Source organism: Amphiprion ocellaris, chromosome 13 (assembly GCF_022539595.1).
Source record: "Amphiprion ocellaris isolate individual 3 ecotype Okinawa chromosome 13, ASM2253959v1, whole genome shotgun sequence".
In the NCBI taxonomy this organism is placed as follows: Eukaryota; Metazoa; Chordata; class Actinopteri; family Pomacentridae; genus Amphiprion; species Amphiprion ocellaris.
The window spans coordinates 1,900,077-1,921,685 of NC_072778.1; the positions used below are offsets into that span (position 1 = coordinate 1,900,077).

The 21,609-nt window shown below is 41.2% G+C and overlaps 1 protein-coding gene across 2 annotated transcripts in view; it reads right to left on the reverse strand.

The window, feature by feature from the left end:
• mgat4b (alpha-1,3-mannosyl-glycoprotein 4-beta-N-acetylglucosaminyltransferase B) overlaps positions 1 to 21,609 on the reverse strand; it is a 72,198-nt gene that overhangs the window by 16,467 nt on the left and 34,122 nt on the right. For both annotated transcript variants that reach the window (XM_055016613.1, XM_055016612.1), the window contains exons 5-9: positions 15,390 to 15,436; positions 14,986 to 15,099; positions 10,805 to 10,880; positions 4,082 to 4,196; positions 90 to 220 (exon numbers count right to left, since the gene is read on the reverse strand). In XM_055016613.1, the coding sequence (XP_054872588.1) occupies positions 90 to 220; positions 4,082 to 4,196; positions 10,805 to 10,880; positions 14,986 to 15,099; positions 15,390 to 15,436 (483 nt within the window). The remainder of the gene's footprint in view (positions 1 to 89; positions 221 to 4,081; positions 4,197 to 10,804; positions 10,881 to 14,985; positions 15,100 to 15,389; positions 15,437 to 21,609) is intronic.

The following is a 21,609-nucleotide window of genomic DNA, read 5'->3' on the forward strand; positions in this document are numbered from 1 at the left end:
TGTGTTGTATTGCACTAATGTGACTTATTTAAAGTAACATTCAGACATTAGATGGGTGAGTTAAAGACGTTATTCAGGGTGGAACTCACCGCGTCCTTCTCCGGGTTGCACACTTTGACCCACATGATGTGGTCGAGCAGCCAGTCGATGGGTTTGTCTTTGTAGAACATCAGCATGAACTCCACGATGAGCGACAGGTCCACGGACTTGAACATCTTCCCTGCAGCCACAGACGGAGGGTTCAGGTTATTCAGCCGTGAACTCTTCAGCAGCAGACACGCTAATTAGTGAAAGGCTGCTGGTTCAAATCCCCGAGCAGCTGTGACCAATCAGAGACAGCCTGGAATCTGGGACGGACACCGGAGGATGTTTAAGGGTTTAAAAACAAGATATCTGTGAATGTCTGGGCCTCAGTGCTGTCCTGAATGACTCTATACCCGTCCAAGTGACAGAAAACGACTCAAAACAACTCAAAAATGAACTAAAATGACTCAAAATTCCTTCTAAATGTGTCCTAAATTATTCGAAATGTATCTTGAATGACTCAAATCCTGTCCAAAATGACTTAAAATTAGTCTAAATGGCAAAACAATGACTCAAAACAAATCAAATATGGTCTAAAATACTCCAAATTCCTCTAAAGGGACAAAATCATTTCCAAAATTATTCAAAATTTGTCTAAAAGACAAAAAATTGCTCAAAATTACTAAAAAAAAATAACTAAAACAATTCAGATTCTTCCAGAAAGACAAAAATAATGTCTTGAATTAGTCAAAATGTTTCCTGAATGAGTCAAATCCTGTCCAAAATGACAAAAAAAATTTACAAAAATGTCTCGAAATTTTTCTAAATGACAAAAATAACGGCTCAAAATAATTCAAAACTGGTCTAAAATTACTCAAAATTCATCTTAAATGACAAAATAATGCCTGGAATTACTAAAAATTTGTCCTAAATGATTCACAATGTATCAGGAATGACTCAAATCCTGTCCAAAATGACAACAAAAATGTATAAAATTATTCCAAATTCACTCAAAATTTGTCTAAATGATAAAAAAAATGACTCAAAACAACAGAAAAATTGTCTAAAATGACTCAAAATTAATCTTAAAGGACAAAATAATGTCTAGAATTACTCAAAATGTGTCCTAAAGGAGTCAAAATGTGTCTTGAATGTCCACAATTAATTAAAATTTGTCTATAAATCTTGTCTTTAAATTTGAAATGACTGAGAACATTTTATTTTCCCAAACATCCTTCAGACTGAAGCTGTTTTTACTGGAAGCTTCAGGTGTTTGTTGCTGCACTGCATGCTGGGAATCGTAGTTTCAGATATTTAGTGCTGCTGATTGGACCGGCCTCATGTTTATAATATATAATAGCTGCTCGGTTCGTCTGATTCTCGGGAAGCTTCTCGGTGGATTATAGGTCAGCAGACTGAAGCAGGAGGAACCAGGAGCTCCTGATGCGTTCGGACGTTTCGGCCTCCGGAGGGCGTCGCAGTAAAACCCTGCAGACCCCGAGCAGCCGGACTGCAGCTAAACTTAGCAGCAGCTGAATTAGAGAGCAGCCTGCAGCTCCGGCCTCCATCTGACTTAATGCAGCGAGTCAGCTCATGGATTTATTATAGCGGCTGCAGGTCGGGGAGGAAGAACGAAGCACAAACATCCAGGTGTGAAATCAGCATCATCCAGCTCAGAGACGAGGTTCTGCTGCATCTGTATTCACCTCCGTCTCCGCTTCAGATCCTGTTTCTAACCAGACCAAGAGCCGAGACGACAGAAACAACCACAGCAGAGGAGGAAGTCCTCCAGCGGGACTCAGGATGGTCGAAATTTCATCCAGAAACCTGAGTTTCCCCAATAAAGTATCTATCTGTCTGTCTGTCTATCTGTCTGTCTGTCTGTCTGTCTGTCCGTCTGTCTATCTGTCTGTCTATCTATCTGTCTATCTATCTATCTATCTGTCTATCTATCTGTCTATCTATCTATCTATCTGTCTGTCTGTCTATCTATCTGTCTATCTATCTGTCTATCTATCTATCTATCTGTCTGTCTGTCTATCTATCTGTCTATCTATCTGTCTATCTATCTGTCTATCTATCTATCTATCTGTCTATCTATCTGTCTATCTGTCTATCTATCTGTCTATCTGTCTATCTATCTGTCTATCTGTCTATCTATCTGTCTGTCTGTCTATCTATCTATTCCAACATGACTAAATTGTCTAAAATGATGAATAAATGTCCCTAAATGACTCACAATGTGTCCTAAATGACAATAAATGTCAATAATGACTCAAAATTAGTCTAACTGACACAAAGAGACACACAACAGCCTCAAAGAGACACAAAATAGCCTCAAAAAGACACAGAGACACAAAACAACTACAAAGAGACACAAAACAACCACAGAGACACAAAATTATCACAGAGACACAAAACAACCACAAATGACCACAGAAAGACGTAAGAACTGACTGAGCTGATTGTGTTTCTGGTTTTAATCTATAATCTATATTCAATAACAAAGTTCTGGTCTAATATCAGTCATATTAATGCAATTAATTAATTGGACGATCTCGCTTCACCGTCTGCTGTCAGACTCTAACAGAACAAAGAGTGTGTGCTGACGGTGATGCGACACACACTCCTGCATTAACTTCACTGTCAGCCGACCCACAATGCAACAGTTTCATCATCAGACTCACATCTGAGGCTGCGGTTAAACACATGAAAACCATCCATCTGGATTCTCTCAGCCTCGCAGGAACAACACAATTGATCGTTGTCCCGCTGCGTGATCAATAATCCACGCTTAAAATGTTTAACTGCTACAGACGGAGGAGGCTTCGAGCAGAGGCAACACAAACACACCAAAACTACTCACTAATTACACATTTCTGCACAGCTTCATTCAGGAAACTTTAACACTTTTAAGAGTTGTCACTTATTCTAGTTTCACTGTAAATGGCAAAAAAGATGCACAAAATACTTATAGAGTCACAACATGCCACAAAGAGACACAAAATGACGACAAAGGAACACAAAATGACCTCAAAGACACAAAAAAACATCCATAAAGAAAAAAAACATAACCACTAAAGGACATGAAACAACTAAAAAGAAACACAAAACAAGCCCCAGGAGACACAAAACGGCCATAAAGAAAGATAAAATGCACGCAAATATAAATAAAATGACTGCAAAAAGATACAAAATGACAAACAATAACATCACAGATGTACAAAACAATTACAAAGAGACACAAAACAACTACAGAGACACAAAACAACCACAAAGAGACACAAGAAGCCTCCATAGTTCACTGTCAGGACGATACATTGACTGTGGTATTCCTGGCCAGGACAGACATAAACGACTACAAAGAGAACTTCATTGACCTGTAACTCTGAAATATTCATAGTATGATGGTGAAACTTTGCACGGCTTCAGTAAATACGTTAACGTTACTGTAAATAAAATACCAGCTGGTTCTGATCGGGTCGGGTGGGAGGACTGAGTTCATGGACCTCTGAGCTCCACGGTTCCTGCCTCCCTTAATGTTTCCTTCATCAGATCCAGTAAGACCCACTGATTAGCCTCGACAGAATAATTACAGAACCGATCAGACAGAGGCTGATGCTTCAGTTAACCTGCAGGTTTAATTCTGATGAAGCTGGAAATCCGTCGCCTCGCTGGTTCTTCACCTCCACAACAAAACAATGCTCCCTGTTCTACCTCAGCTCTGGGTTTGTAAAGACATCGATTGTCTAAAATGATTAATAAATGACCCTAAATGACCCACAATGTAGCCTAAACAACAACAAATTAGCAGAAAATTACTCAAAATTTGCCCAAAATATCTAAAACTGAATCCAACATGACTCAAAATTGTCCAGAAAGACTCAAAGCTCGAATAAAATGACTCAGAAATGACCCTAAATGACTCAAACTTCATCAAACACACCAAAAATGAATTCCTCAGCTCTGGGTTTGTAAAGACGAAACACTGAGATGCTAAATGCTAGCGATGCTAACTGCTAGTGATGCTAACTGCTAACTGCTAGCAGCGACTCACCAATGAAGCCGAGCTGAGAGAACTCCAGGATCATCCACTCCTCAGACGGCTGCTGCAGGGCGAAGTTCTTCATGGTAGTGAAGTAGTTGGGCCGAGCCACGATGTCGTCCTCTAGCTGTAGGAGACAACAGGTCATTAGTGTCCTAGTCCCAGTCCTCAACAGGTCATTACTGTCCTAGTCCCTGTCCTCAACGGGTCATTACTGTCCTAGTCCCAGTCCTCAACGGGTCATTAGTGTCCTAGTCCCTGTCCTCAACAGGTCATTAGTGTCCTAGTCCCTGTCCTCAACAGGTCATTAGTGTCCTAGTCCCAGTCCTCAACAGGTCATTACTGTCCTAGTCCCAGTCCTCAACAGGTCATTACTGTCCTAGTCCCAGTCCTCAACAGGTCATTACTGTCCTAGTCCTTGTCCTCAACAGGTCATTAGTGTCCTAGTCCCAGTCCTCAACAGGTCATTAGTGTCCTAGTCCCTGTCCTCAACAGGTCATTAGTGTCCTAGTCCCAGTCCTCAACAGGTCATTACTGTCCTAGTCCCAGTCCTCAAAAGGTCATTACTGTCCTAGTCCTTGTCCTCAACAGGTCATTAGTGTCCTAGTCCCTGTCCTCAACAGGTCATTAGTGTCCTAGTCCCAGTCCTCAACAGGTCATTACTGTCCTAGTCCCTGTCCTCAACAGGTCATTAGTGTCCTAGTCCCTGTCCTCAACAGGTCATTAGTGTCCTAGTCCTTGTCCTCAACAGGTCATTAGTGTCCTAGTCCTTGTCCTCAACAGGTCATTAGTGTCCTAGTCCCAGTCCTCAACAGGTCATTACTGTCCTAGTCCCAGTCCTCAACAGGTCATTACTGTCCTAGTCCCAGTCCTCAACAGGTCATTAGTGTCCTAGTCCCTGTCCTCAACAGGTCATTAGTGTCCTAGGCCCAGTCCTCAACAGGTCATTACTGTCCTAGTCCCAGTCCTCAACAGGTCATTACTGTCCTAGTCCCAGTCCTCAACAGGTCATTAGTGTCCTAGTCCCTGTCCTCAACAGGTCATTAGTGTCCTAGTCCCTGTCCTCAACAGGTCATTAGTGTCCTAGTCCCAGTCCTCAACAGGTCATTAGTGTCCTAGTCCCTGTCCTCAACAGGTCATTAGTGTCCTAGTCCCAGTCCTCAACAGGTCATTACTGTCCTAGTCCCAGTCCTCAACAGGTCATTACTGTCCTAGTCCCAGTCCTCAACAGGTCATTAGTGTCCTAGGCCCAGTCCTCAACAGGTCATTACTGTCCTAGTCCCAGTCCTCAACAGGTCATTACTGTCCTAGTCCCAGTCCTCAACAGGTCATTAGTGTCCTAGTCCTTGTCCTCAACAGGTCATTAGTGTCCTAGTCCCTGTCCTCAACAGGTCATTAGTGTCCTAGTCCCTGTCCTCAACAGGTCATTACTGTCCTAGTCCCAGTCCTCAACAGGTCATTACTGTCCTAGTCCCAGTCCTCAACAGGTCATTACTGTCCTAGTCCCAGTCCTCAACAGGTCATTAGTGTCCTAGGCCCAGTCCTCAACAGGTCATTACTGTCCTAGTCCCAGTCCTCAACAGGTCATTACTGTCCTAGTCCCAGTCCTCAACAGGTCATTAGTGTCCTAGTCCTTGTCCTCAACAGGTCATTAGTGTCCTAGTCCCTGTCCTCAACAGGTCATTAGTGTCCTAGTCCCTGTCCTCAACAGGTCATTAGTGTCCTAGTCCCAGTCCTCAACAGGTCATTACTGTCCTAGTCCCAGTCCTCAACAGGTCATTACTGTCCTAGTCCCAGTCCTCAACAGGTCATTACTGTCCTAGTCCCAGTCCTCAACAGGTCATTACTGTCCTAGTCCCAGTCCTCAACAGGTCATTAGTGTCCTAGTCCCTGTCCTCAACAGGTCATTAGTGTCCTAGTCCCAGTCCTCAACAGGTCATTACTGTCCTAGTCCCAGTCCTCAACAGGTCATTACTGTCCTAGTCCTTGTCCTCAACAGGTCATTAGTGTCCTAGTCCCTGTCCTCAACAGGTCATTACTGTCCTAGTCCCTGTCCTCAACAGGTCATTAGTGTCCTAGTCCCTGTCCTCAACAGGTCATTAGTGTCCTAGTCCTTGTCCTCAACAGGTCATTAGTGTCCTAGTCCTTGTCCTCAACAGGTCATTAGTGTCCTAGTCCCAGTCCTCAACAGGTCATTACTGTCCTAGTCCCAGTCCTCAACAGGTCATTACTGTCCTAGTCCCAGTCCTCAACAGGTCATTAGTGTCCTAGTCCCTGTCCTCAACAGGTCATTAGTGTCCTAGGCCCAGTCCTCAACAGGTCATTACTGTCCTAGTCCCAGTCCTCAACAGGTCATTACTGTCCTAGTCCCAGTCCTCAACAGGTCATTAGTGTCCTAGTCCCTGTCCTCAACAGGTCATTAGTGTCCTAGTCCCTGTCCTCAACAGGTCATTAGTGTCCTAGTCCCTGTCCTCAACAGGTCATTAGTGTCCTAGTCCCAGTCCTCAACAGGTCATTAGTGTCCTAGTCCCTGTCCTCAACAGGTCATTAGTGTCCTAGTCCCAGTCCTCAACAGGTCATTACTGTCCTAGTCCCAGTCCTCAACAGGTCATTACTGTCCTAGTCCCAGTCCTCAACAGGTCATTAGTGTCCTAGGCCCAGTCCTCAACAGGTCATTACTGTCCTAGTCCCAGTCCTCAACAGGTCATTACTGTCCTAGTCCCAGTCCTCAACAGGTCATTAGTGTCCTAGTCCTTGTCCTCAACAGGTCATTAGTGTCCTAGTCCCTGTCCTCAACAGGTCATTAGTGTCCTAGTCCCTGTCCTCAACAGGTCATTAGTGTCCTAGTCCCAGTCCTCAACAGGTCATTACTGTCCTAGTCCCAGTCCTCAACAGGTCATTACTGTCCTAGTCCCAGTCCTCAACAGGTCATTAGTGTCCTAGGCCCAGTCCTCAATAGGTCATTACTGTCCTAGTCCCAGTCCTCAACAGGTCATTACTGTCCTAGTCCCAGTCCTCAACAGGTCATTAGTGTCCTAGTCCTTGTCCTCAACAGGTCATTAGTGTCCTAGTCCCTGTCCTCAACAGGTCATTAGTGTCCTAGTCCCTGTCCTCAACAGGTCATTACTGTCCTAGTCCCAGTCCTCAACAGGTCATTACTGTCCTAGTCCCAGTCCTCAACAGGTCATTACTGTCCTAGTCCCAGTCCTCAACAGGTCATTACTGTCCTAGTCCCAGTCCTCAACAGGTCATTAGTGTCCTAGTCCCTGTCCTCAACAGGTCATTAGTGTCCTAGTCCCAGTCCTCAACAGGTCATTACTGTCCTAGTCCCAGTCCTCAACAGGTCATTACTGTCCTAGTCCCAGTCCTCAACAGGTCATTACTGTCCTAGGCCCAGTCCTCAACAGGTCATTACTGTCCTAGTCCCAGTCCTCAACAGGTCATTACTGTCCTAGTCCCAGTCCTCAACAGGTCATTAGTGTCCTAGTCCTTGTCCTCAACAGGTCATTAGTGTCCTAGTCCCTGTCCTCAACAGGTCATTAGTGTCCTAGTCCCTGTCCTCAACAGGTCATTACTGTCCTAGTCCCAGTCCTCAACAGGTCATTACTGTCCTAGTCCCAGTCCTCAACAGGTCATTACTGTCCTAGTCCCAGTCCTCAACAGGTCATTAGTGTCCTAGTCCCAGTCCTCAACAGGTCATTAGTGTCCTAGTCCCAGTCCTCAACAGGTCATTAGTGTCCTAGTCCCTGTCCTCAACAGGTCATTAGTGTCCTAGTCCCAGTCCTCAACAGGTCATTAGTGTCCTAGTCCCAGTCCTCAACAGGTCATTACTGTCCTAGTCCCAGTCCTCAACAGGTCATTAGTGTCCTAGTCCCTGTCCTCAACAGGTCATTAGTGTCCTAGTCCCTGTCCTCAACAGGTCATTAGTGTCCTAGTCCCTGTCCTCAACAGGTCATTAGTGTCCTAGTCCCAGTCCTCAACAGGTCATTAGTGTCCTAGTCCCAGTCCTCAACAGGTCATTAGTGTCCTAGTCCCAGTCCTCAACAGGTCATTACTGTCCTACTCCCTGTCCTCAACAGGTCATTAGTGTCCTAGTCCCTGTCCTCAACAGGTCATTAGTGTCCTAGTCCCTGTCCTCAACAGGTCATTAGTGTCCTAGTCCCAGTCCTCAACAGGTCATTAGTGTCCTAGTCCCTGTCCTCAACAGGTCATTAGTGTCCTAGTCCCTGTCCTCAACAGGTCATTACTGTCCTAGTCCCAGTCCTCAACAGGTCATTAGTGTCCTAGTCCCAGTCCTCAACAGGTCATTACTGTCCTAGTCCCAGTCCTCAACAGGTCATTAGTGTCCTAGTCCCTGTCCTCAACAGGTCATTAGTGTCCTAGTCCCTGTCCTCAACAGGTCATTAGTGTCCTAGTCCTTGTCCTCAACAGGTCATTAGTGTCCTAGTCCCAGTCCTCAACAGGTCATTAGTGTCCTAGTCCTTGTCCTCAACAGGTCATTAGTGTCCTAGTCCCTGTCCTCAACAGGTCATTAGTGTCCTAGTCCCTGTCCTCAACAGGTCATTTGCATCTTATTGACAGTTTTGAGTCTCTTAACTTCATTTTGCATCATTTTTTATACACTGTGCATCTTTCTGTCTTTTTGTGTGTTTCCTTGTGCTCATTTTGCATCTTTAGTGTTTATTTTGAAAATCTTCATGCTCATCATGCATCTTTTTGTGTTCATTTTGCACATTTTTGTCAGTTTTGAGTCATTTTGTGCTCATGTTGCAACTTTTTTTTGTTCTTGTTTTTGGCCTTTTCATGCTAATTTTGCATCTAGTTGTTTGTGTTGTGAGTTTCTGTGCTCATTTTTTATTGTTTCGCACACAATGTGCATCTTTTTGTTTTCTGTGTGTCTTTTTTGTATCTTTAGTGCTTTTTGAAAATCTTTATGCTCATTCTGCATCTTTTTTAATTTTTGTGTTTCTTTGTGGTTATTTTGCATCTTGTCCTGGTTTATCCTTGCACCATTTAGTGTCTGTTAGTGCCGTGTGTGTGTGTTTGTGGTCATGTTGTGTCTCTTTGTGTTATTTCTGCAGTGATTGTGGTCTGCTGGGTGTGTGTTTGTGTGTTCAGGTTAAAAGGAGTTTCCTGAGTGTCGGAGGACGACGAGGAGCTGAGACTCGGTTTCTTCTTCTTCCTTTAATCTAAAACGGGAACAAAGACTGTGTGATGAAGCCACAGAGTCATCTCCATTAGCGCCGCTGTCAGTCTACCCACAATGCAACAGTTTCATCAGCAGCAGCAGGATTACATCACAGATGCTCCCCTTTAATGGCCGCCGTGCTTTATTAGACTCAGAGAGAATCAGTCTGTGTTCAGTTTATTAGTGTTCAGGCTTTAAACTCACAACTGCAGCTTCATGAGATGTTTATGAGACACAACATGAACAGAAACACACACGTTACACACCTGTATGTAAACAGGTACGTTAAAGGGAAGCCTGGTCCTCCTCCTAAATTATACCGTCAAAATGAGACACCAAAGGTGCTACACAACCACAGTGACGCAAAATGAGCAAAATGAGACACACAATATTCAAAAAATGCTGTGAAACGACCACAAAGAGACACAAATTGACAAAAACATGACCCGAGATAACAAAAAATAACACAAAATGACAAAAAAAATGATGCAAGACAACAACAAAGTGACACAAACTGACAAAAATATGACCAAAAATAACACAAAACAACCAAAATATGATGCAAAATAACAACAAAGAGGCACAAAATAAGACACAGAGTGACAAAGTGACGCAAAACAGCCAACAAAAGATGCAAAATGACGAAAATGGCACAAAACGACCAAAAATGTGATGCGAAAATAACAACAAACTGACACAAAATACGACACAAAGAGACAAAGTTATGCAAAACAGCCAACAAAAAATGCAAAATGACCTGATACAAAACAACAAGGAGACACAAACTGCCAAAAATATGACCTAAAATAACTAAAATAACACAAAACGACCAAAATATGATGTAAAATGACAACAAAGAGGCACAAAATAATGACAAAAAGTGACGAAGTTATGCAAAACTGACAACAAAAGATGCAAAATGACCAGAATGGCACAAAACGACCAAAAATATGATGCAAAATGACAACAAAGAGGCACAAACTCACAAAAATATGATCTACAATAACCAAAATAACACAAAACAACCAAAAATATGATGCACAAAGAGACAAAGTTGGGTAAAACAGCCAACAAAAGATGCAAAATGACCAGAATGGCACAAAATGACCAAAAATATGATGCAGAACATCAACAAGGAGACACAAATTGACAAAAACATGACCTAAAATAACTAAAATAACACAAAACGACAAAAAATATGATATAAAACAACAACAAAGTGACAGAAAATGAGACACAAAGTGACAAAGTTACGCAAAACAGCCACAGATAAATGCAGCACCACCAAAATGTGACATAAACCAACCCAAATATGCTCTAAAATGTCAAGAAAGAGACACAAAATGGCCAAAACTAACTGCAAAACCAACAGAAAGAGAAATATTTACTAAAATGGGTGCAACACATAAAATATTAAAGACAAAGCAGCCATAGATGATGAATGTACAATGACTACAAAGAGAAATAAAATGTAGAAAATTTGATTTAAAATGACCAAAATGAGACAGAATGACTTAAATGAGACGTAAAACAACTGCAGAAGTTACCTGGACGTAGTAGGTTCCCTTCGTCTGAGCGTACATCATCAGGAAACAGTAGTCCAGGTTCTGCTTCGTCCTCCACCTGAGGAAGACGAGGAAACACAGCGTCAGACATTTACTGCTCATCCTCCCAATGAAACCAGTAACAGCAGACATAAACTCATCGAACCAGCGCGGAAATCAGTACAACAATCCCACAGAGCACACTCAGAGGTCACAAAACAACCCAAACGTGAAGCAAAAACAACAAAAAACTGCTGCTAAACAATCACAAATAAACAAAAACTAACCAAAATAAGATGCAAAAATCACACGATGATCCAAACAATCAAATAACATGTAAAATGACCAAAATGAGAAAAAACAACTACAAAATGACAGACGATACCAAAAATGGGACACAAAATGTCCAGAAACTGATGCAGAATAAACAAACTGGATGCAAAACAAACAAAATGAGACATGAAATTACCATAAAGACCCACAAAATGACCAAAATGAGATGTAAAACAACTAAAAAGGGATGCACAACAACCAAAATGTGATGCAAAATTTCCACAAACTGATGCTGAACAGCCAAATCAGACTCCAAACGAACTCAGAGATGCGAAACCAACAGACTTGGGTGCTGCTGGCTTTAGAAGGAGCAGAGTTGTGTCCAGGTGTGAGGACTGAGCGCGCTCAGATAGCAGCAGTGTTAACGCAGCAGGCCTCCGTTCAGACCTGCAGCTGCCTGATGGAAAAAGCTCCATGAATTTCAGTCTCTCCCAGAAACAGCAGTCAGGGATCAGTGTGTGTGCAGACAAACAGCAAACACAGCTCCATGTTTACACTGTTTTCTTCCACTTATCGGCTTCCTGCTGCAGCTTCTTCAACTGAAAACTGAAAGCAAGCATCACAGCTTCCACCCGTCTGTAGAACCACGTTCATCTCTAAACCCAGTCCTCTCTGTAAAACCACAGGACAGTCAATGCTAGCTGAAACTGTAAAACAGGAGTCAGCAGCTGTAGTCGACTGATGGGACCTTAAGAGGCCACGAGACTAAGAAAATGTAACTAACACAACTTTCTACATCAACAAAACTGATCACTCAAGGTGATATTTGTATATTTATAATCCAACAGTCATATTTCCAGAAGACCTTTAATAAATCTATGAAAGAACTGGGGGGAAACATGAAAGTGGTCATTTTGTGGCTGTTTTATGGTTGTTTCTTTGGTCATTTTGAGTCTTTTTGAGGTCATTGTGTGGTTGTTTTGTGTCTGTGGTCGTTTTGAGTCTCTTTGAGGTCATATTGTGGTTGTTTTATGGTCATTTTGCAGTTGTTTTTTGTGTCTGTGGTCATTTTGTGTCTCTGTTTGTTTTCTGTCTCTTTATAGTCATTTTGTGGTTGTCTTTTGGTCGTTTTGAGTCTCTTTGCAGTAGTTTTGTGTGTCTGTGGTCATTTCGTGGTCATTTTGAGTCTCAGCTGCAGCTGTGATTCCTGCCTGACTGGTTTGTGTTTGGTTGATGCGATTCTGTGAGAAGTTAAAGCAGCCGACGGTAGAAACACGAAATAAACCCAAGAAATAAAGCCTATAAATGATTACTACTCTGCAGAAACAACAGAAATCAGTTCCAGTAATACGATGTTAGCATTGGTGTCGGCAGTAAAAGCCACTCGTGCATTTGAGGGTTAAAGCAGACAAAAAGGGGGTTTATGTAGCATGTGATGAACACATGAGGTCTCACTCCTCCACCGTCGCCTCCTTCACTTTATTATGCCGTAAATAAACCTCCTCCTCCTCCAGCAGCTCATCTCCTCACGCTGCACTTCACCACGTTTAAAGACTGTTTTTTACTACGGGGAGTCAATAGTCTTTTTACAAGGCCGCCGAGGTCTGAGAACAATCCTGGGAAAAGAGGTTTTTATAGGAAACCCGTAAAGTTAACACAGAAGCAGCCCTGTCTCGTGCTCCTTCTCTCGCTGGCGGCGTTCGGCAGGACGATTTAAGGAGGCGGTGGCAGAGAGAGTCAGCCGGTTCTCCTCCCGAAACACAACAAGAAGCAGTGTTTTCAGAGCAAGCTGAGACCTTCCTCCGGCACCAAAACAGAGGCAGCGTGACCGACAATTATCACAGAGGCCTGTTAAAGTCACGCTCTCTCCACGCCGCCCACAACTTCATTAGCCAAAGTAGAAAAGGCATCATTCACCCCAAAAACCCCTCAGATTTAAAGTCGCCAACAGTCACGTCACTGAGTCTGTGGCTAGAACCAAGAGAACGGAAACGCTGAAGAAAAAATCTACAGCTTAAGTCAAAATTACACACTTTTAATGAGTCCTAGTTAGCATTTCTACGCTCCATAATGACATTTGTTCTTCACAGTGTTGCATATTCACTGTATTTACAGTAACAAGTTTAAAAATCAGTTATATGTTCAGGATTTCTACAAGGTTTTACTGAATCAAACCTTCTGCTAAAGCAACAGATAATATATGAGAATACTGATAAAACCAGGCCCAAAAAGACTCAACAGAACAGCCACAAAACTAGGAAATCAACTGGAAAACAACCACAAAAGAAACAAAACAATCATAAATAGAAACAAAACTACCAAAAAGGTTGTCTGTGATCATTTTGCATGTCTTTGTTGTTCTTTTGGGGTTTTTTTTGTGGTTCTTTTGTGTCTCTTGGCAGTTTTTTTGTGCCACTGGTTGTTTTGTGTCTCTTTGTGGTTGTTTTGTGTATCTTTGTGCCTATTTTGTGTCTCTGTAGTTGTTTTGTGTCTCTACGTCATCGTTTTGTGTCTCTTTGTGGTTGTTTTGTGTCTTTGTGGTCATTTTGTCTCTTTGTGGTTGTTTTGTGAGTCAAGTCTAGGAGGGTTTTGAATGAAGTCTGGTGCTATAGAGGATGAAAGTGTCAAATCTGAGGACACCTGTGGACAATGTGAACAAAGATCCAGCCAGTCTGAGGTCACATCTTTCCTCATCCTGATGCTAACTGAAGCTGCAGCCACACATCCTGTTAATGCTAATAAAGTTTATCCTTCTTCATCCATCACTGCTGCCTCCCGTCTCCTCCGTTACCACGGGAACACGGCCAAAGAGGCGGAGCTGCACTTCATTAACCGAAATGATGTCACCTCAATCTGCATATTGACCCTGTCAGCGCGTCGCCACGTGTGTGTGTGTGTGTGTGTGTGTGTGTGTGTGTAGGTGTGTGTGTGTGTGTGTGTAGGTGTGTGTGTGTGTGTGTAGGTGTGTGTGTGTGTGTGCGTGTGTGTGTGTGTGTGTGTGTGTGTGTGTGTGTGTGTGTGTGTGTGTGTGTGTGTAGGTGTGTGTGTGTGTGTGTGCGTGTGTGTGTGTGTGTGTGTGTGTGTGTGTGTGTAGGTGTGTGTGAGTGTCAGCAGCTCTCAGAGTGTGATCCAGAGAATCATGAATTAGCCATGACAGTCTGACAGACACCTGGGGAGCTGTACAACACACACACACACACACACACACACACACACACAGTGACAGATAAACACAGAGGAATACACACCATCAGTCACCAACTTACTCTGATGACAAACACACACTTACTGCTGATAAATCAACACACACACTCTGTACTATACTACAGATGTCTGTGCAGCCACACAAAGACTGTTCAGTTTGATGTAAACTGTGAATGTTTCAAGTGAACTCTTGTTGTTTTTTTGTGTCTTTACAGTTATTTTGTGTTTCTTTGCAGTTGTAATGTCTCTCTTTGTTTCACTTTGTGAATAAAACGATGACAAGACAAGCAAAAAACCCACAAAATGATCACAGACTCAAAACAACCACAAAAACAACCACAAAATGACTTCAAAAAGACTTAAAACAACCACAAAAACAACCACAAAATGACTTCAAAAAGACTTAAAACAGCCAAAAACAACCATAAAACAACCACAAAATGACCTCAAAAAGTCTCAAAACGACCAAAAAACAACCATAAAACAATGACAAAATGACCACAAAGAGGTCTTGGTAGAATTTTTGAATATTTTAATTAAAGTCTAGTTCCATAGACATCAGTGCAGCTACACAAGGACTGAGTGAAGTCAAATCTAAAATTGTGAATATTTTGAATGAAGTCTGGCACAGAGGTGGAGTTTCCTTTTCTGAACACACACACACACAGAATAAAAACAAACAAGCAAGCAAACAAACACCAGCTGACCTCACTCTCTCCTTCGGGTCTCCGAAAGACTCTCTGAGTTTGGAGAAGTCGGGGTAGAAGTGGATGGACGGAGAGACGACCTCCAGCAGGCCCGACTGGATCTCTGCTGGAAAACTGAGACAGAGACGGAGTTAGGTAAACAAACAAACAGACAGATAAACAAACATACAGATAAACAAACATACAGATAAACAAACAGACATCTGCCTCAGCCACACATGATCAGCGGTGAGAAGTCGGATGTAGAAAGAGGAAAGTAGAATGAATTCATTTTTCATCAGCGTTCCAGCTGTTCACACACACACACACACACACACACACCTACACACACACACACACACACACACACACACACTGGTGTCTGTTGCCGTGGTAACAGCATCCCATCATGCAGCTGGACTTACAGGCGCTTCAGGTTGTCTGCTACACTGCTGGCGTACTGCTGGTCGGCCTGCAGACACACAAACACACACACAGAGAACGGTTTCAGGTTGTGTATCGCTGCTTCAACAAGACGCACAAACACACATACACACACACACACACACGCACGCACACGCACACACACAGACATACACACAACAACATGTATTTTTTTTGTCTCTGGTGTTATTTTGTGACTGTTGTGAGTCTTTCTGTGGTTGTTTTTTGTCTCGTTGCAGCTGTTGTGTTGCTCTGTGGCTTATTTTTGACTGTTTGTGGTTCTTTTGCATTTTTTTGTAGTTGTTTTGTGTGTCTGTGGTCATTTTGTATCTCTTTGTGGTTGATTAGTGCGGGTTTGTGATTGTTTTGTGTGTCTGTAGTTGTTTTGTGTCTTTTTTTAGTGGTTTTGTCTCGCTTTGTCAATGTTTTTTGTGTTTTTGTGGTTGTTTTGTGTCTCTTTGTGATTATTTTGTGTCTTTGTATGTTTGTGTTGCTTTGTTGCGATTGTTTTGTGTGTGGTCATTTAATGCTTTTTGTGGTTGTTTTGTGGGTTTTTGCAGTTGCTTAGTGTTGTTTGTGGTTGTTTTTTTGCCTGTTTGGGGTTGTTTTGTGCCTTTTTTTGGTCATTTTGTATCATTTTGCAGTTAGTTTGTGTGTCTGTGGTCATTTTGTGTCTTGTGAGGTTATTTTGTGCCTCTTTGTGGTAGTTTTTTTTGCCTGTTTGAAGTTGTTTCGTTTGTTTTTATGTTTTTTTGCCGTTTCGTTGTGGTTGTTTTGTGTCTTTTTGTGGTTGTTTTTTGCCTGTTTGTGATTGTTTTGTGTGTCTATACTTGCTTTGTGTCTCATTGCAGTTGTTTTGTCTCACTTTGTGGATGTTTTTTTGTATTTTTGTGCTTGTTTTGTGTCGTTTTACAGTTGGTTTGTGTTCATTTTGCAGTTGTTTAGTGTCTCTGTGGATATTTGTTGTATTTCTCTGTTTTTTTCACATCATTTTGTGGTCGCTGTAGTGGGTCTGTGTGTCTTTGTTGTTGTTTTGTGTCTCTCTGCAGACCCTGTGCATCTCTCTGCAGTCATCTGGTGTCTCTTTGTGTTAGTTCCACATATTTGTCGTCTCTTGGGGGTGGTTGTGCAGCGTTGTGTGGTTGTTTTGCGTGTCTCTGGGCTCACTGTGGGAACAGGTGGCATCAGGCGTGTTTTCTCTCCTGCTGAACTGAGCTCACGCCTGAGAATTTGGAGTGTTTGGCTTCTCCTCAGCTTTCATTGTTCATTACCGAGTGTGTGTTGAACCCACAGTAACACACACACACACACACACACACACACACACACACACACACACACACACACACACACACACACACACACACTGAGCTAATCAGCGTTCACACACATGTGGCAGGCTGAGATCATCTCCATATTTTTATGTCTTTCTCTCTGGTTCCAACTCGAACAACAACTTGAGCAATCGATGACATCACAGCTCAGCCTCCAGCTCCGGCCAATCAGGGCTCAGATTGGCTCCCAGCAGGCCCCGACAGTTCGGCTGCGAAGGTCAGCGTTCGGTCACACACGTGTTTGCAGCCCGTCGGCCTCTGCACGGGGCTGTGGTTTGTTTTGGCATCCTGGAGGTGCCAGCCGGGTGGAGCTTAGCGCTAACGAGGAGCAGACGGTGCTAACAGGACGCTCGTTTTTAAGTTGTTTTACCAAATGAAGAGGAAAAACAAAAAGGTTTTAGTCTCTGAAGCAGCAGACGATGTCCTCAGACCTCCACCTTCTGCAGGTGGAACTGCAGGTCATGTGACCCTGGAGGGATGATGTCATCACAGGTGGGTTCAGGTACAGTAATTATATTAGTAATAATTATATTTATGTAATTTATTTATAATTATACATGCCTTTGCGGTCACTTCAGGATTTATCTGAAGAGGTTTTATATATTTATAGGTATATGTGTCCCTTTGAAGTTGTTTTGTGTCTTTTTGTCATTGTGTGTCTTTTTATTTTTGTTTTGTGTGTTTTTATGGTTGTTTCATGTATTTTCTGGTTGTTTTGTGTCTTTTTGTGATTGTTTTGTGTCTCTTTATGGTTGTTGTGTGTGTTTTGTGGTTGTTTTGTCTCTTTAAAGTTGTTTTATGTCTTTTTATGGTTGTTGTGTGTGTTTTGTTAGCTGTTTTGTATCTTTGTAGTTTTTTGTCTATAGTTGTTTTGCGTCTTTTTCATTTAATCTTTTTTTCATTTTTTATGTTTGTTTACTTTTGTTTGTCACTTAATCTTAATTTAATGTTTAATTTTTATGCTCAAGTTACACCTTCTCATGTCTGTTTGCATTCATTTTACATCTGATTATGTTTGTTTTCACTCTCTTTGTTGTTGTTTTTGTCTCTTTCCAACCTACATAAACTTCTCAGAGCTAAAAATGCACAGTAGAAGCAGGGAAATGAATCGTCTACAAGACTGGATGATAAACAGGATCTTTTGGAGCTGATAATGACCTCATGTTGTCATTTTAAACATCCAGTTTGGCCACTTTATGAGGATAAAGGTGATAATCTGAACTCTAAACAGCAGAGATTCAGTTAAAAGCTGCAACATCTGCAAACTTTCTTGCTTCTACTTGGTTTTCAGCCATAATTTGAGCTGATCGGGCGTTTAAGAACCAGCTGTGATGCTGCAGATGTTGGTAGAACTGAAGGCTGTGGAGCATCAGCAGGAGGTGGCTGGATCCGTGTTCCTGCCGCCTCCCAGCGCTACACGCTTCCGTCATGTAATATTCATGCTACACGTCTCTCCACTTTAGGAGCTTGGAGCGCTGGTGTTCCTCCACGTGACCCATTAATTCCTCAAAGATACGAACCGGAGACACGGAGACGAATCGGATTTAAATTTGGAAATCAAAACGGAGAGGAAATTATGTTGGAGAGATAAAAAACAAAAACCCGGGAGGATTTTAAATATTATATCAGCCTGGAGGAGGAAAAAAAACAAGATATCAGGCTGACAAATGGAGAAATGAAGTAAAACAGCAGGAAATGAAATGTGTAAAATCACAGAAACAAACATCAGCATCAGAGAGACTTTAACAGCAAAGTTCACACGTTTATATGTCAGTTTATATTTATTTCATGTCTGTTAATGTTCCTTTTCTATCTTTGTACGGCTGTTTTGTTGTTGTTTATTTTGGTTTATGTCTGTTTTATGTCAATTTGTGGTTATTTTGAATTCTTTTATGTCTATTTTTTGCCTCTTTGTTGTTGTTTTATATTTTTATTTGTTTCATGTCTGTTTATGTTCTTTTTATATCTTTATGTCTGTTTATGTTTATTTTTAATGTCAGTTTATATTTATTTTACATCTGTTACTGTATTTTTCTACCATTTTATGATTGTTTGTTTGTTTTAAAGCAGCATATATTAATTTAATGGCTATTTATGCTCTTTCTATCTGTCTGTGTGTTTTATGTCTCTTTGTTGTTGTTTTATCTGTTTATTATTTTTTTTGTCTTTTCTGTTCATTTTTATGTCATTTAATATTTATTTCATCTCTGTTTATGTTCTCTCTTTATATCTTTATGTCTGTTCTGTCTTTTTGTTGTTGTTATATCTCTGTTTATTTGTTTTTTGATTTTTCTGTTCATTTTTGTCGTTTCATATTTTTTAACCTCTGTTCATGTTCTTTTTTTATATCTGTCTGTTTCATGTTGATCGTTTTATGTTTGTTTTGCTGTTGTTTTATCGCTGTTTATTTGTTTTACATCATTTATGTTCATTTTTTATGTCCGTTTATATTTATTTCGTATGTGTTAATGTTCTTTTTCTGTTTTTTTCTGTTTGTTTTGTTGTTGTTTTATGTCTATTTCTGGCTTCTTCATCTCTGTCTTTGTTTGTTTTAGAGCACTTTATATTCATTTTACAACTATTTATGTTGTTTTTCTACCTGTTTATGTTTGTTTTACTTCTTTTTATTGTTTCATGTCTGCTTATATTTATTTTAAGTCTGTTTGTGTTTGTTTTTGGAACTCTGTTGTTGTTTTATGCATATATATATGCTCATTTCTCATCTGTTTGTTTTGTGTATGTGTTGTTGTGCGTCTCTTTTCATTATTTTTATTTATTTTTTAATTTTATTCTTGCTATATTACTATTCCCCTGAACCTTGATAGGTAAAGCAGCTACATTCTGAGATGTTTAAATTGAAATTGAACCACTTTTCTTCTAATTGTCATTAAAAATGATTAACAAAAATGATCAATAATTATCAATATCAACTGAAATAATTTGCTTTGTCATGATAATATTAGCAGCTATGTCACCTAGCCTTAGGTTTACAGCACAGTGGATGTGAGAATTAATTTTCAGGCAGCTGTCAGCGGACTTTTAACTACAAACGTGCATATAAAGTGAATATATTTAAATTCTGTGGCAGATTTAGTCTTTTTTACCCCTCAGCTCTTTGCATCTCAGTACTGCTGCTGTTTGATTGTAAATATATACTGTTATAGAACATGAGGAAACATTAAATTTGCTGAGGAACTACTTTCAGCAGCGTATTAATCCACATGTGGATGGAGGATGTTTCCCAGAGAAACAGCGTCTTTAAAAAGTGAGGTGTTTTTAAACATTTACATCTCCAGCATGAGCTCACAGCCGAGAGCCGCCGTCTGAGCAGAGAAGTCATAAAGTATTGAGAGGAGAACGAACGAACATGTCGAAGGTTTGAATCTGCACGAAGGTTTGATTAGAGTCAGAAAATGTAGAAAATAAGGAGCAAAATAAACAGATGAGACGCTGCAGCTCCGAAGACAAACAGCTTAAAGTGTGACCTTTATTAGTGTTACAGCAAACACACACAGACACACACACACACACACACACACACACACACACACACACGTATGTAATTTCACAGCTTAAATGATTCAGTGAACACGCACACGTCATCGTTTTACCTCCCTGCAGCACTTTGAGGTTAGTTAGCATTAGCGCTAAACACAGCAGAGTCAATGACATTATCTGTGTGTGTGTGTCTGTCGGTTCATTAGCTAAACCGCTGGCCTTTAGAAAGCATGTGAGGACGAACACGCATCAACATGCATCAACATGCATCAACACGCATCAACATGCATCCACCATGACGGCCAATTATCCACACAGACTCCAGTTGAGTTTCATCCCTTCAGACTGACTTTAATTCATTAACTAGAGGCTTAATCTGATAAACTGGTACTAGTTATACTAGCTATTGTTGTTGTTTGGTTTGTTTTTAACCTTTTTCTGTGATGAGCTGCAGGAGAACAGTAAGAAGGTACAATGTGAAGCTAAACTTCAGCTGGATGTGAGTTAACCGTCATCTAGCTGCCTGGTGACAGTGATAACCACTGATCCACTGTGCAGCCCCCAGTAGCACTGTGCATCTTTTATTTATGTATGTTTGTGTTGTGTTGCTCTAGTGATGACTGCTTCAGTTGCATTGTGTTTCATTTCAATTCAGGAGTTCTTAGACTAATATTGTAAGCACTACACGTCAGTAATCATCAATAATAATCGTCTAAGTTTACTTCTATAGCCCTGTACAACAGCCCAAAGGGTGACTAAAGTGCTTCACAGTGAAAAACAAGAGAATAACTTAAAAACAATCCAGTAAATTCAAACAGGACAAACACTCACACTCACACCTGGACCCCAGTGGCAAAGAGGGCAGTTTTAATCCAAAGGACCATATATCTGCTGTTCTACTACCAGCCATTAATGTCTCCTTCCTTTGTACCATCACAGCTATAATGGGACGAGTTAATTCCACTTCCTGCACATGATTCTGCACCAAAAATCACAAAAGTATGAAAATAGTGAAAATGTTGTGTTCCTCTCATTTCATTTACTCTTGAATAAAAACATCATAAGTCACCCAAGTTTCATTGTTTCTTTCGCATTTGTATCTGCAGACGACACACGTTTTAGGAAAATATGTATTGAGAGGATCTGGACAGGAAGAGAAATGTGAAACAGATGAAATACTTCTGGGGTCCAGCTGGACCACAAGTGTACAGATTAATAGGTTTTGCCACGTGTACTGATGAGGGTTAAATTGTGGAGATTATATTCATGATCATGATATTCATGAGGTTAACCTGAACCTAACCTTGAGCTAAACCCAGTTCTCCCTAACCTTAACCAAACCTTTTCCTGCTGTAATTTAAACTAACTA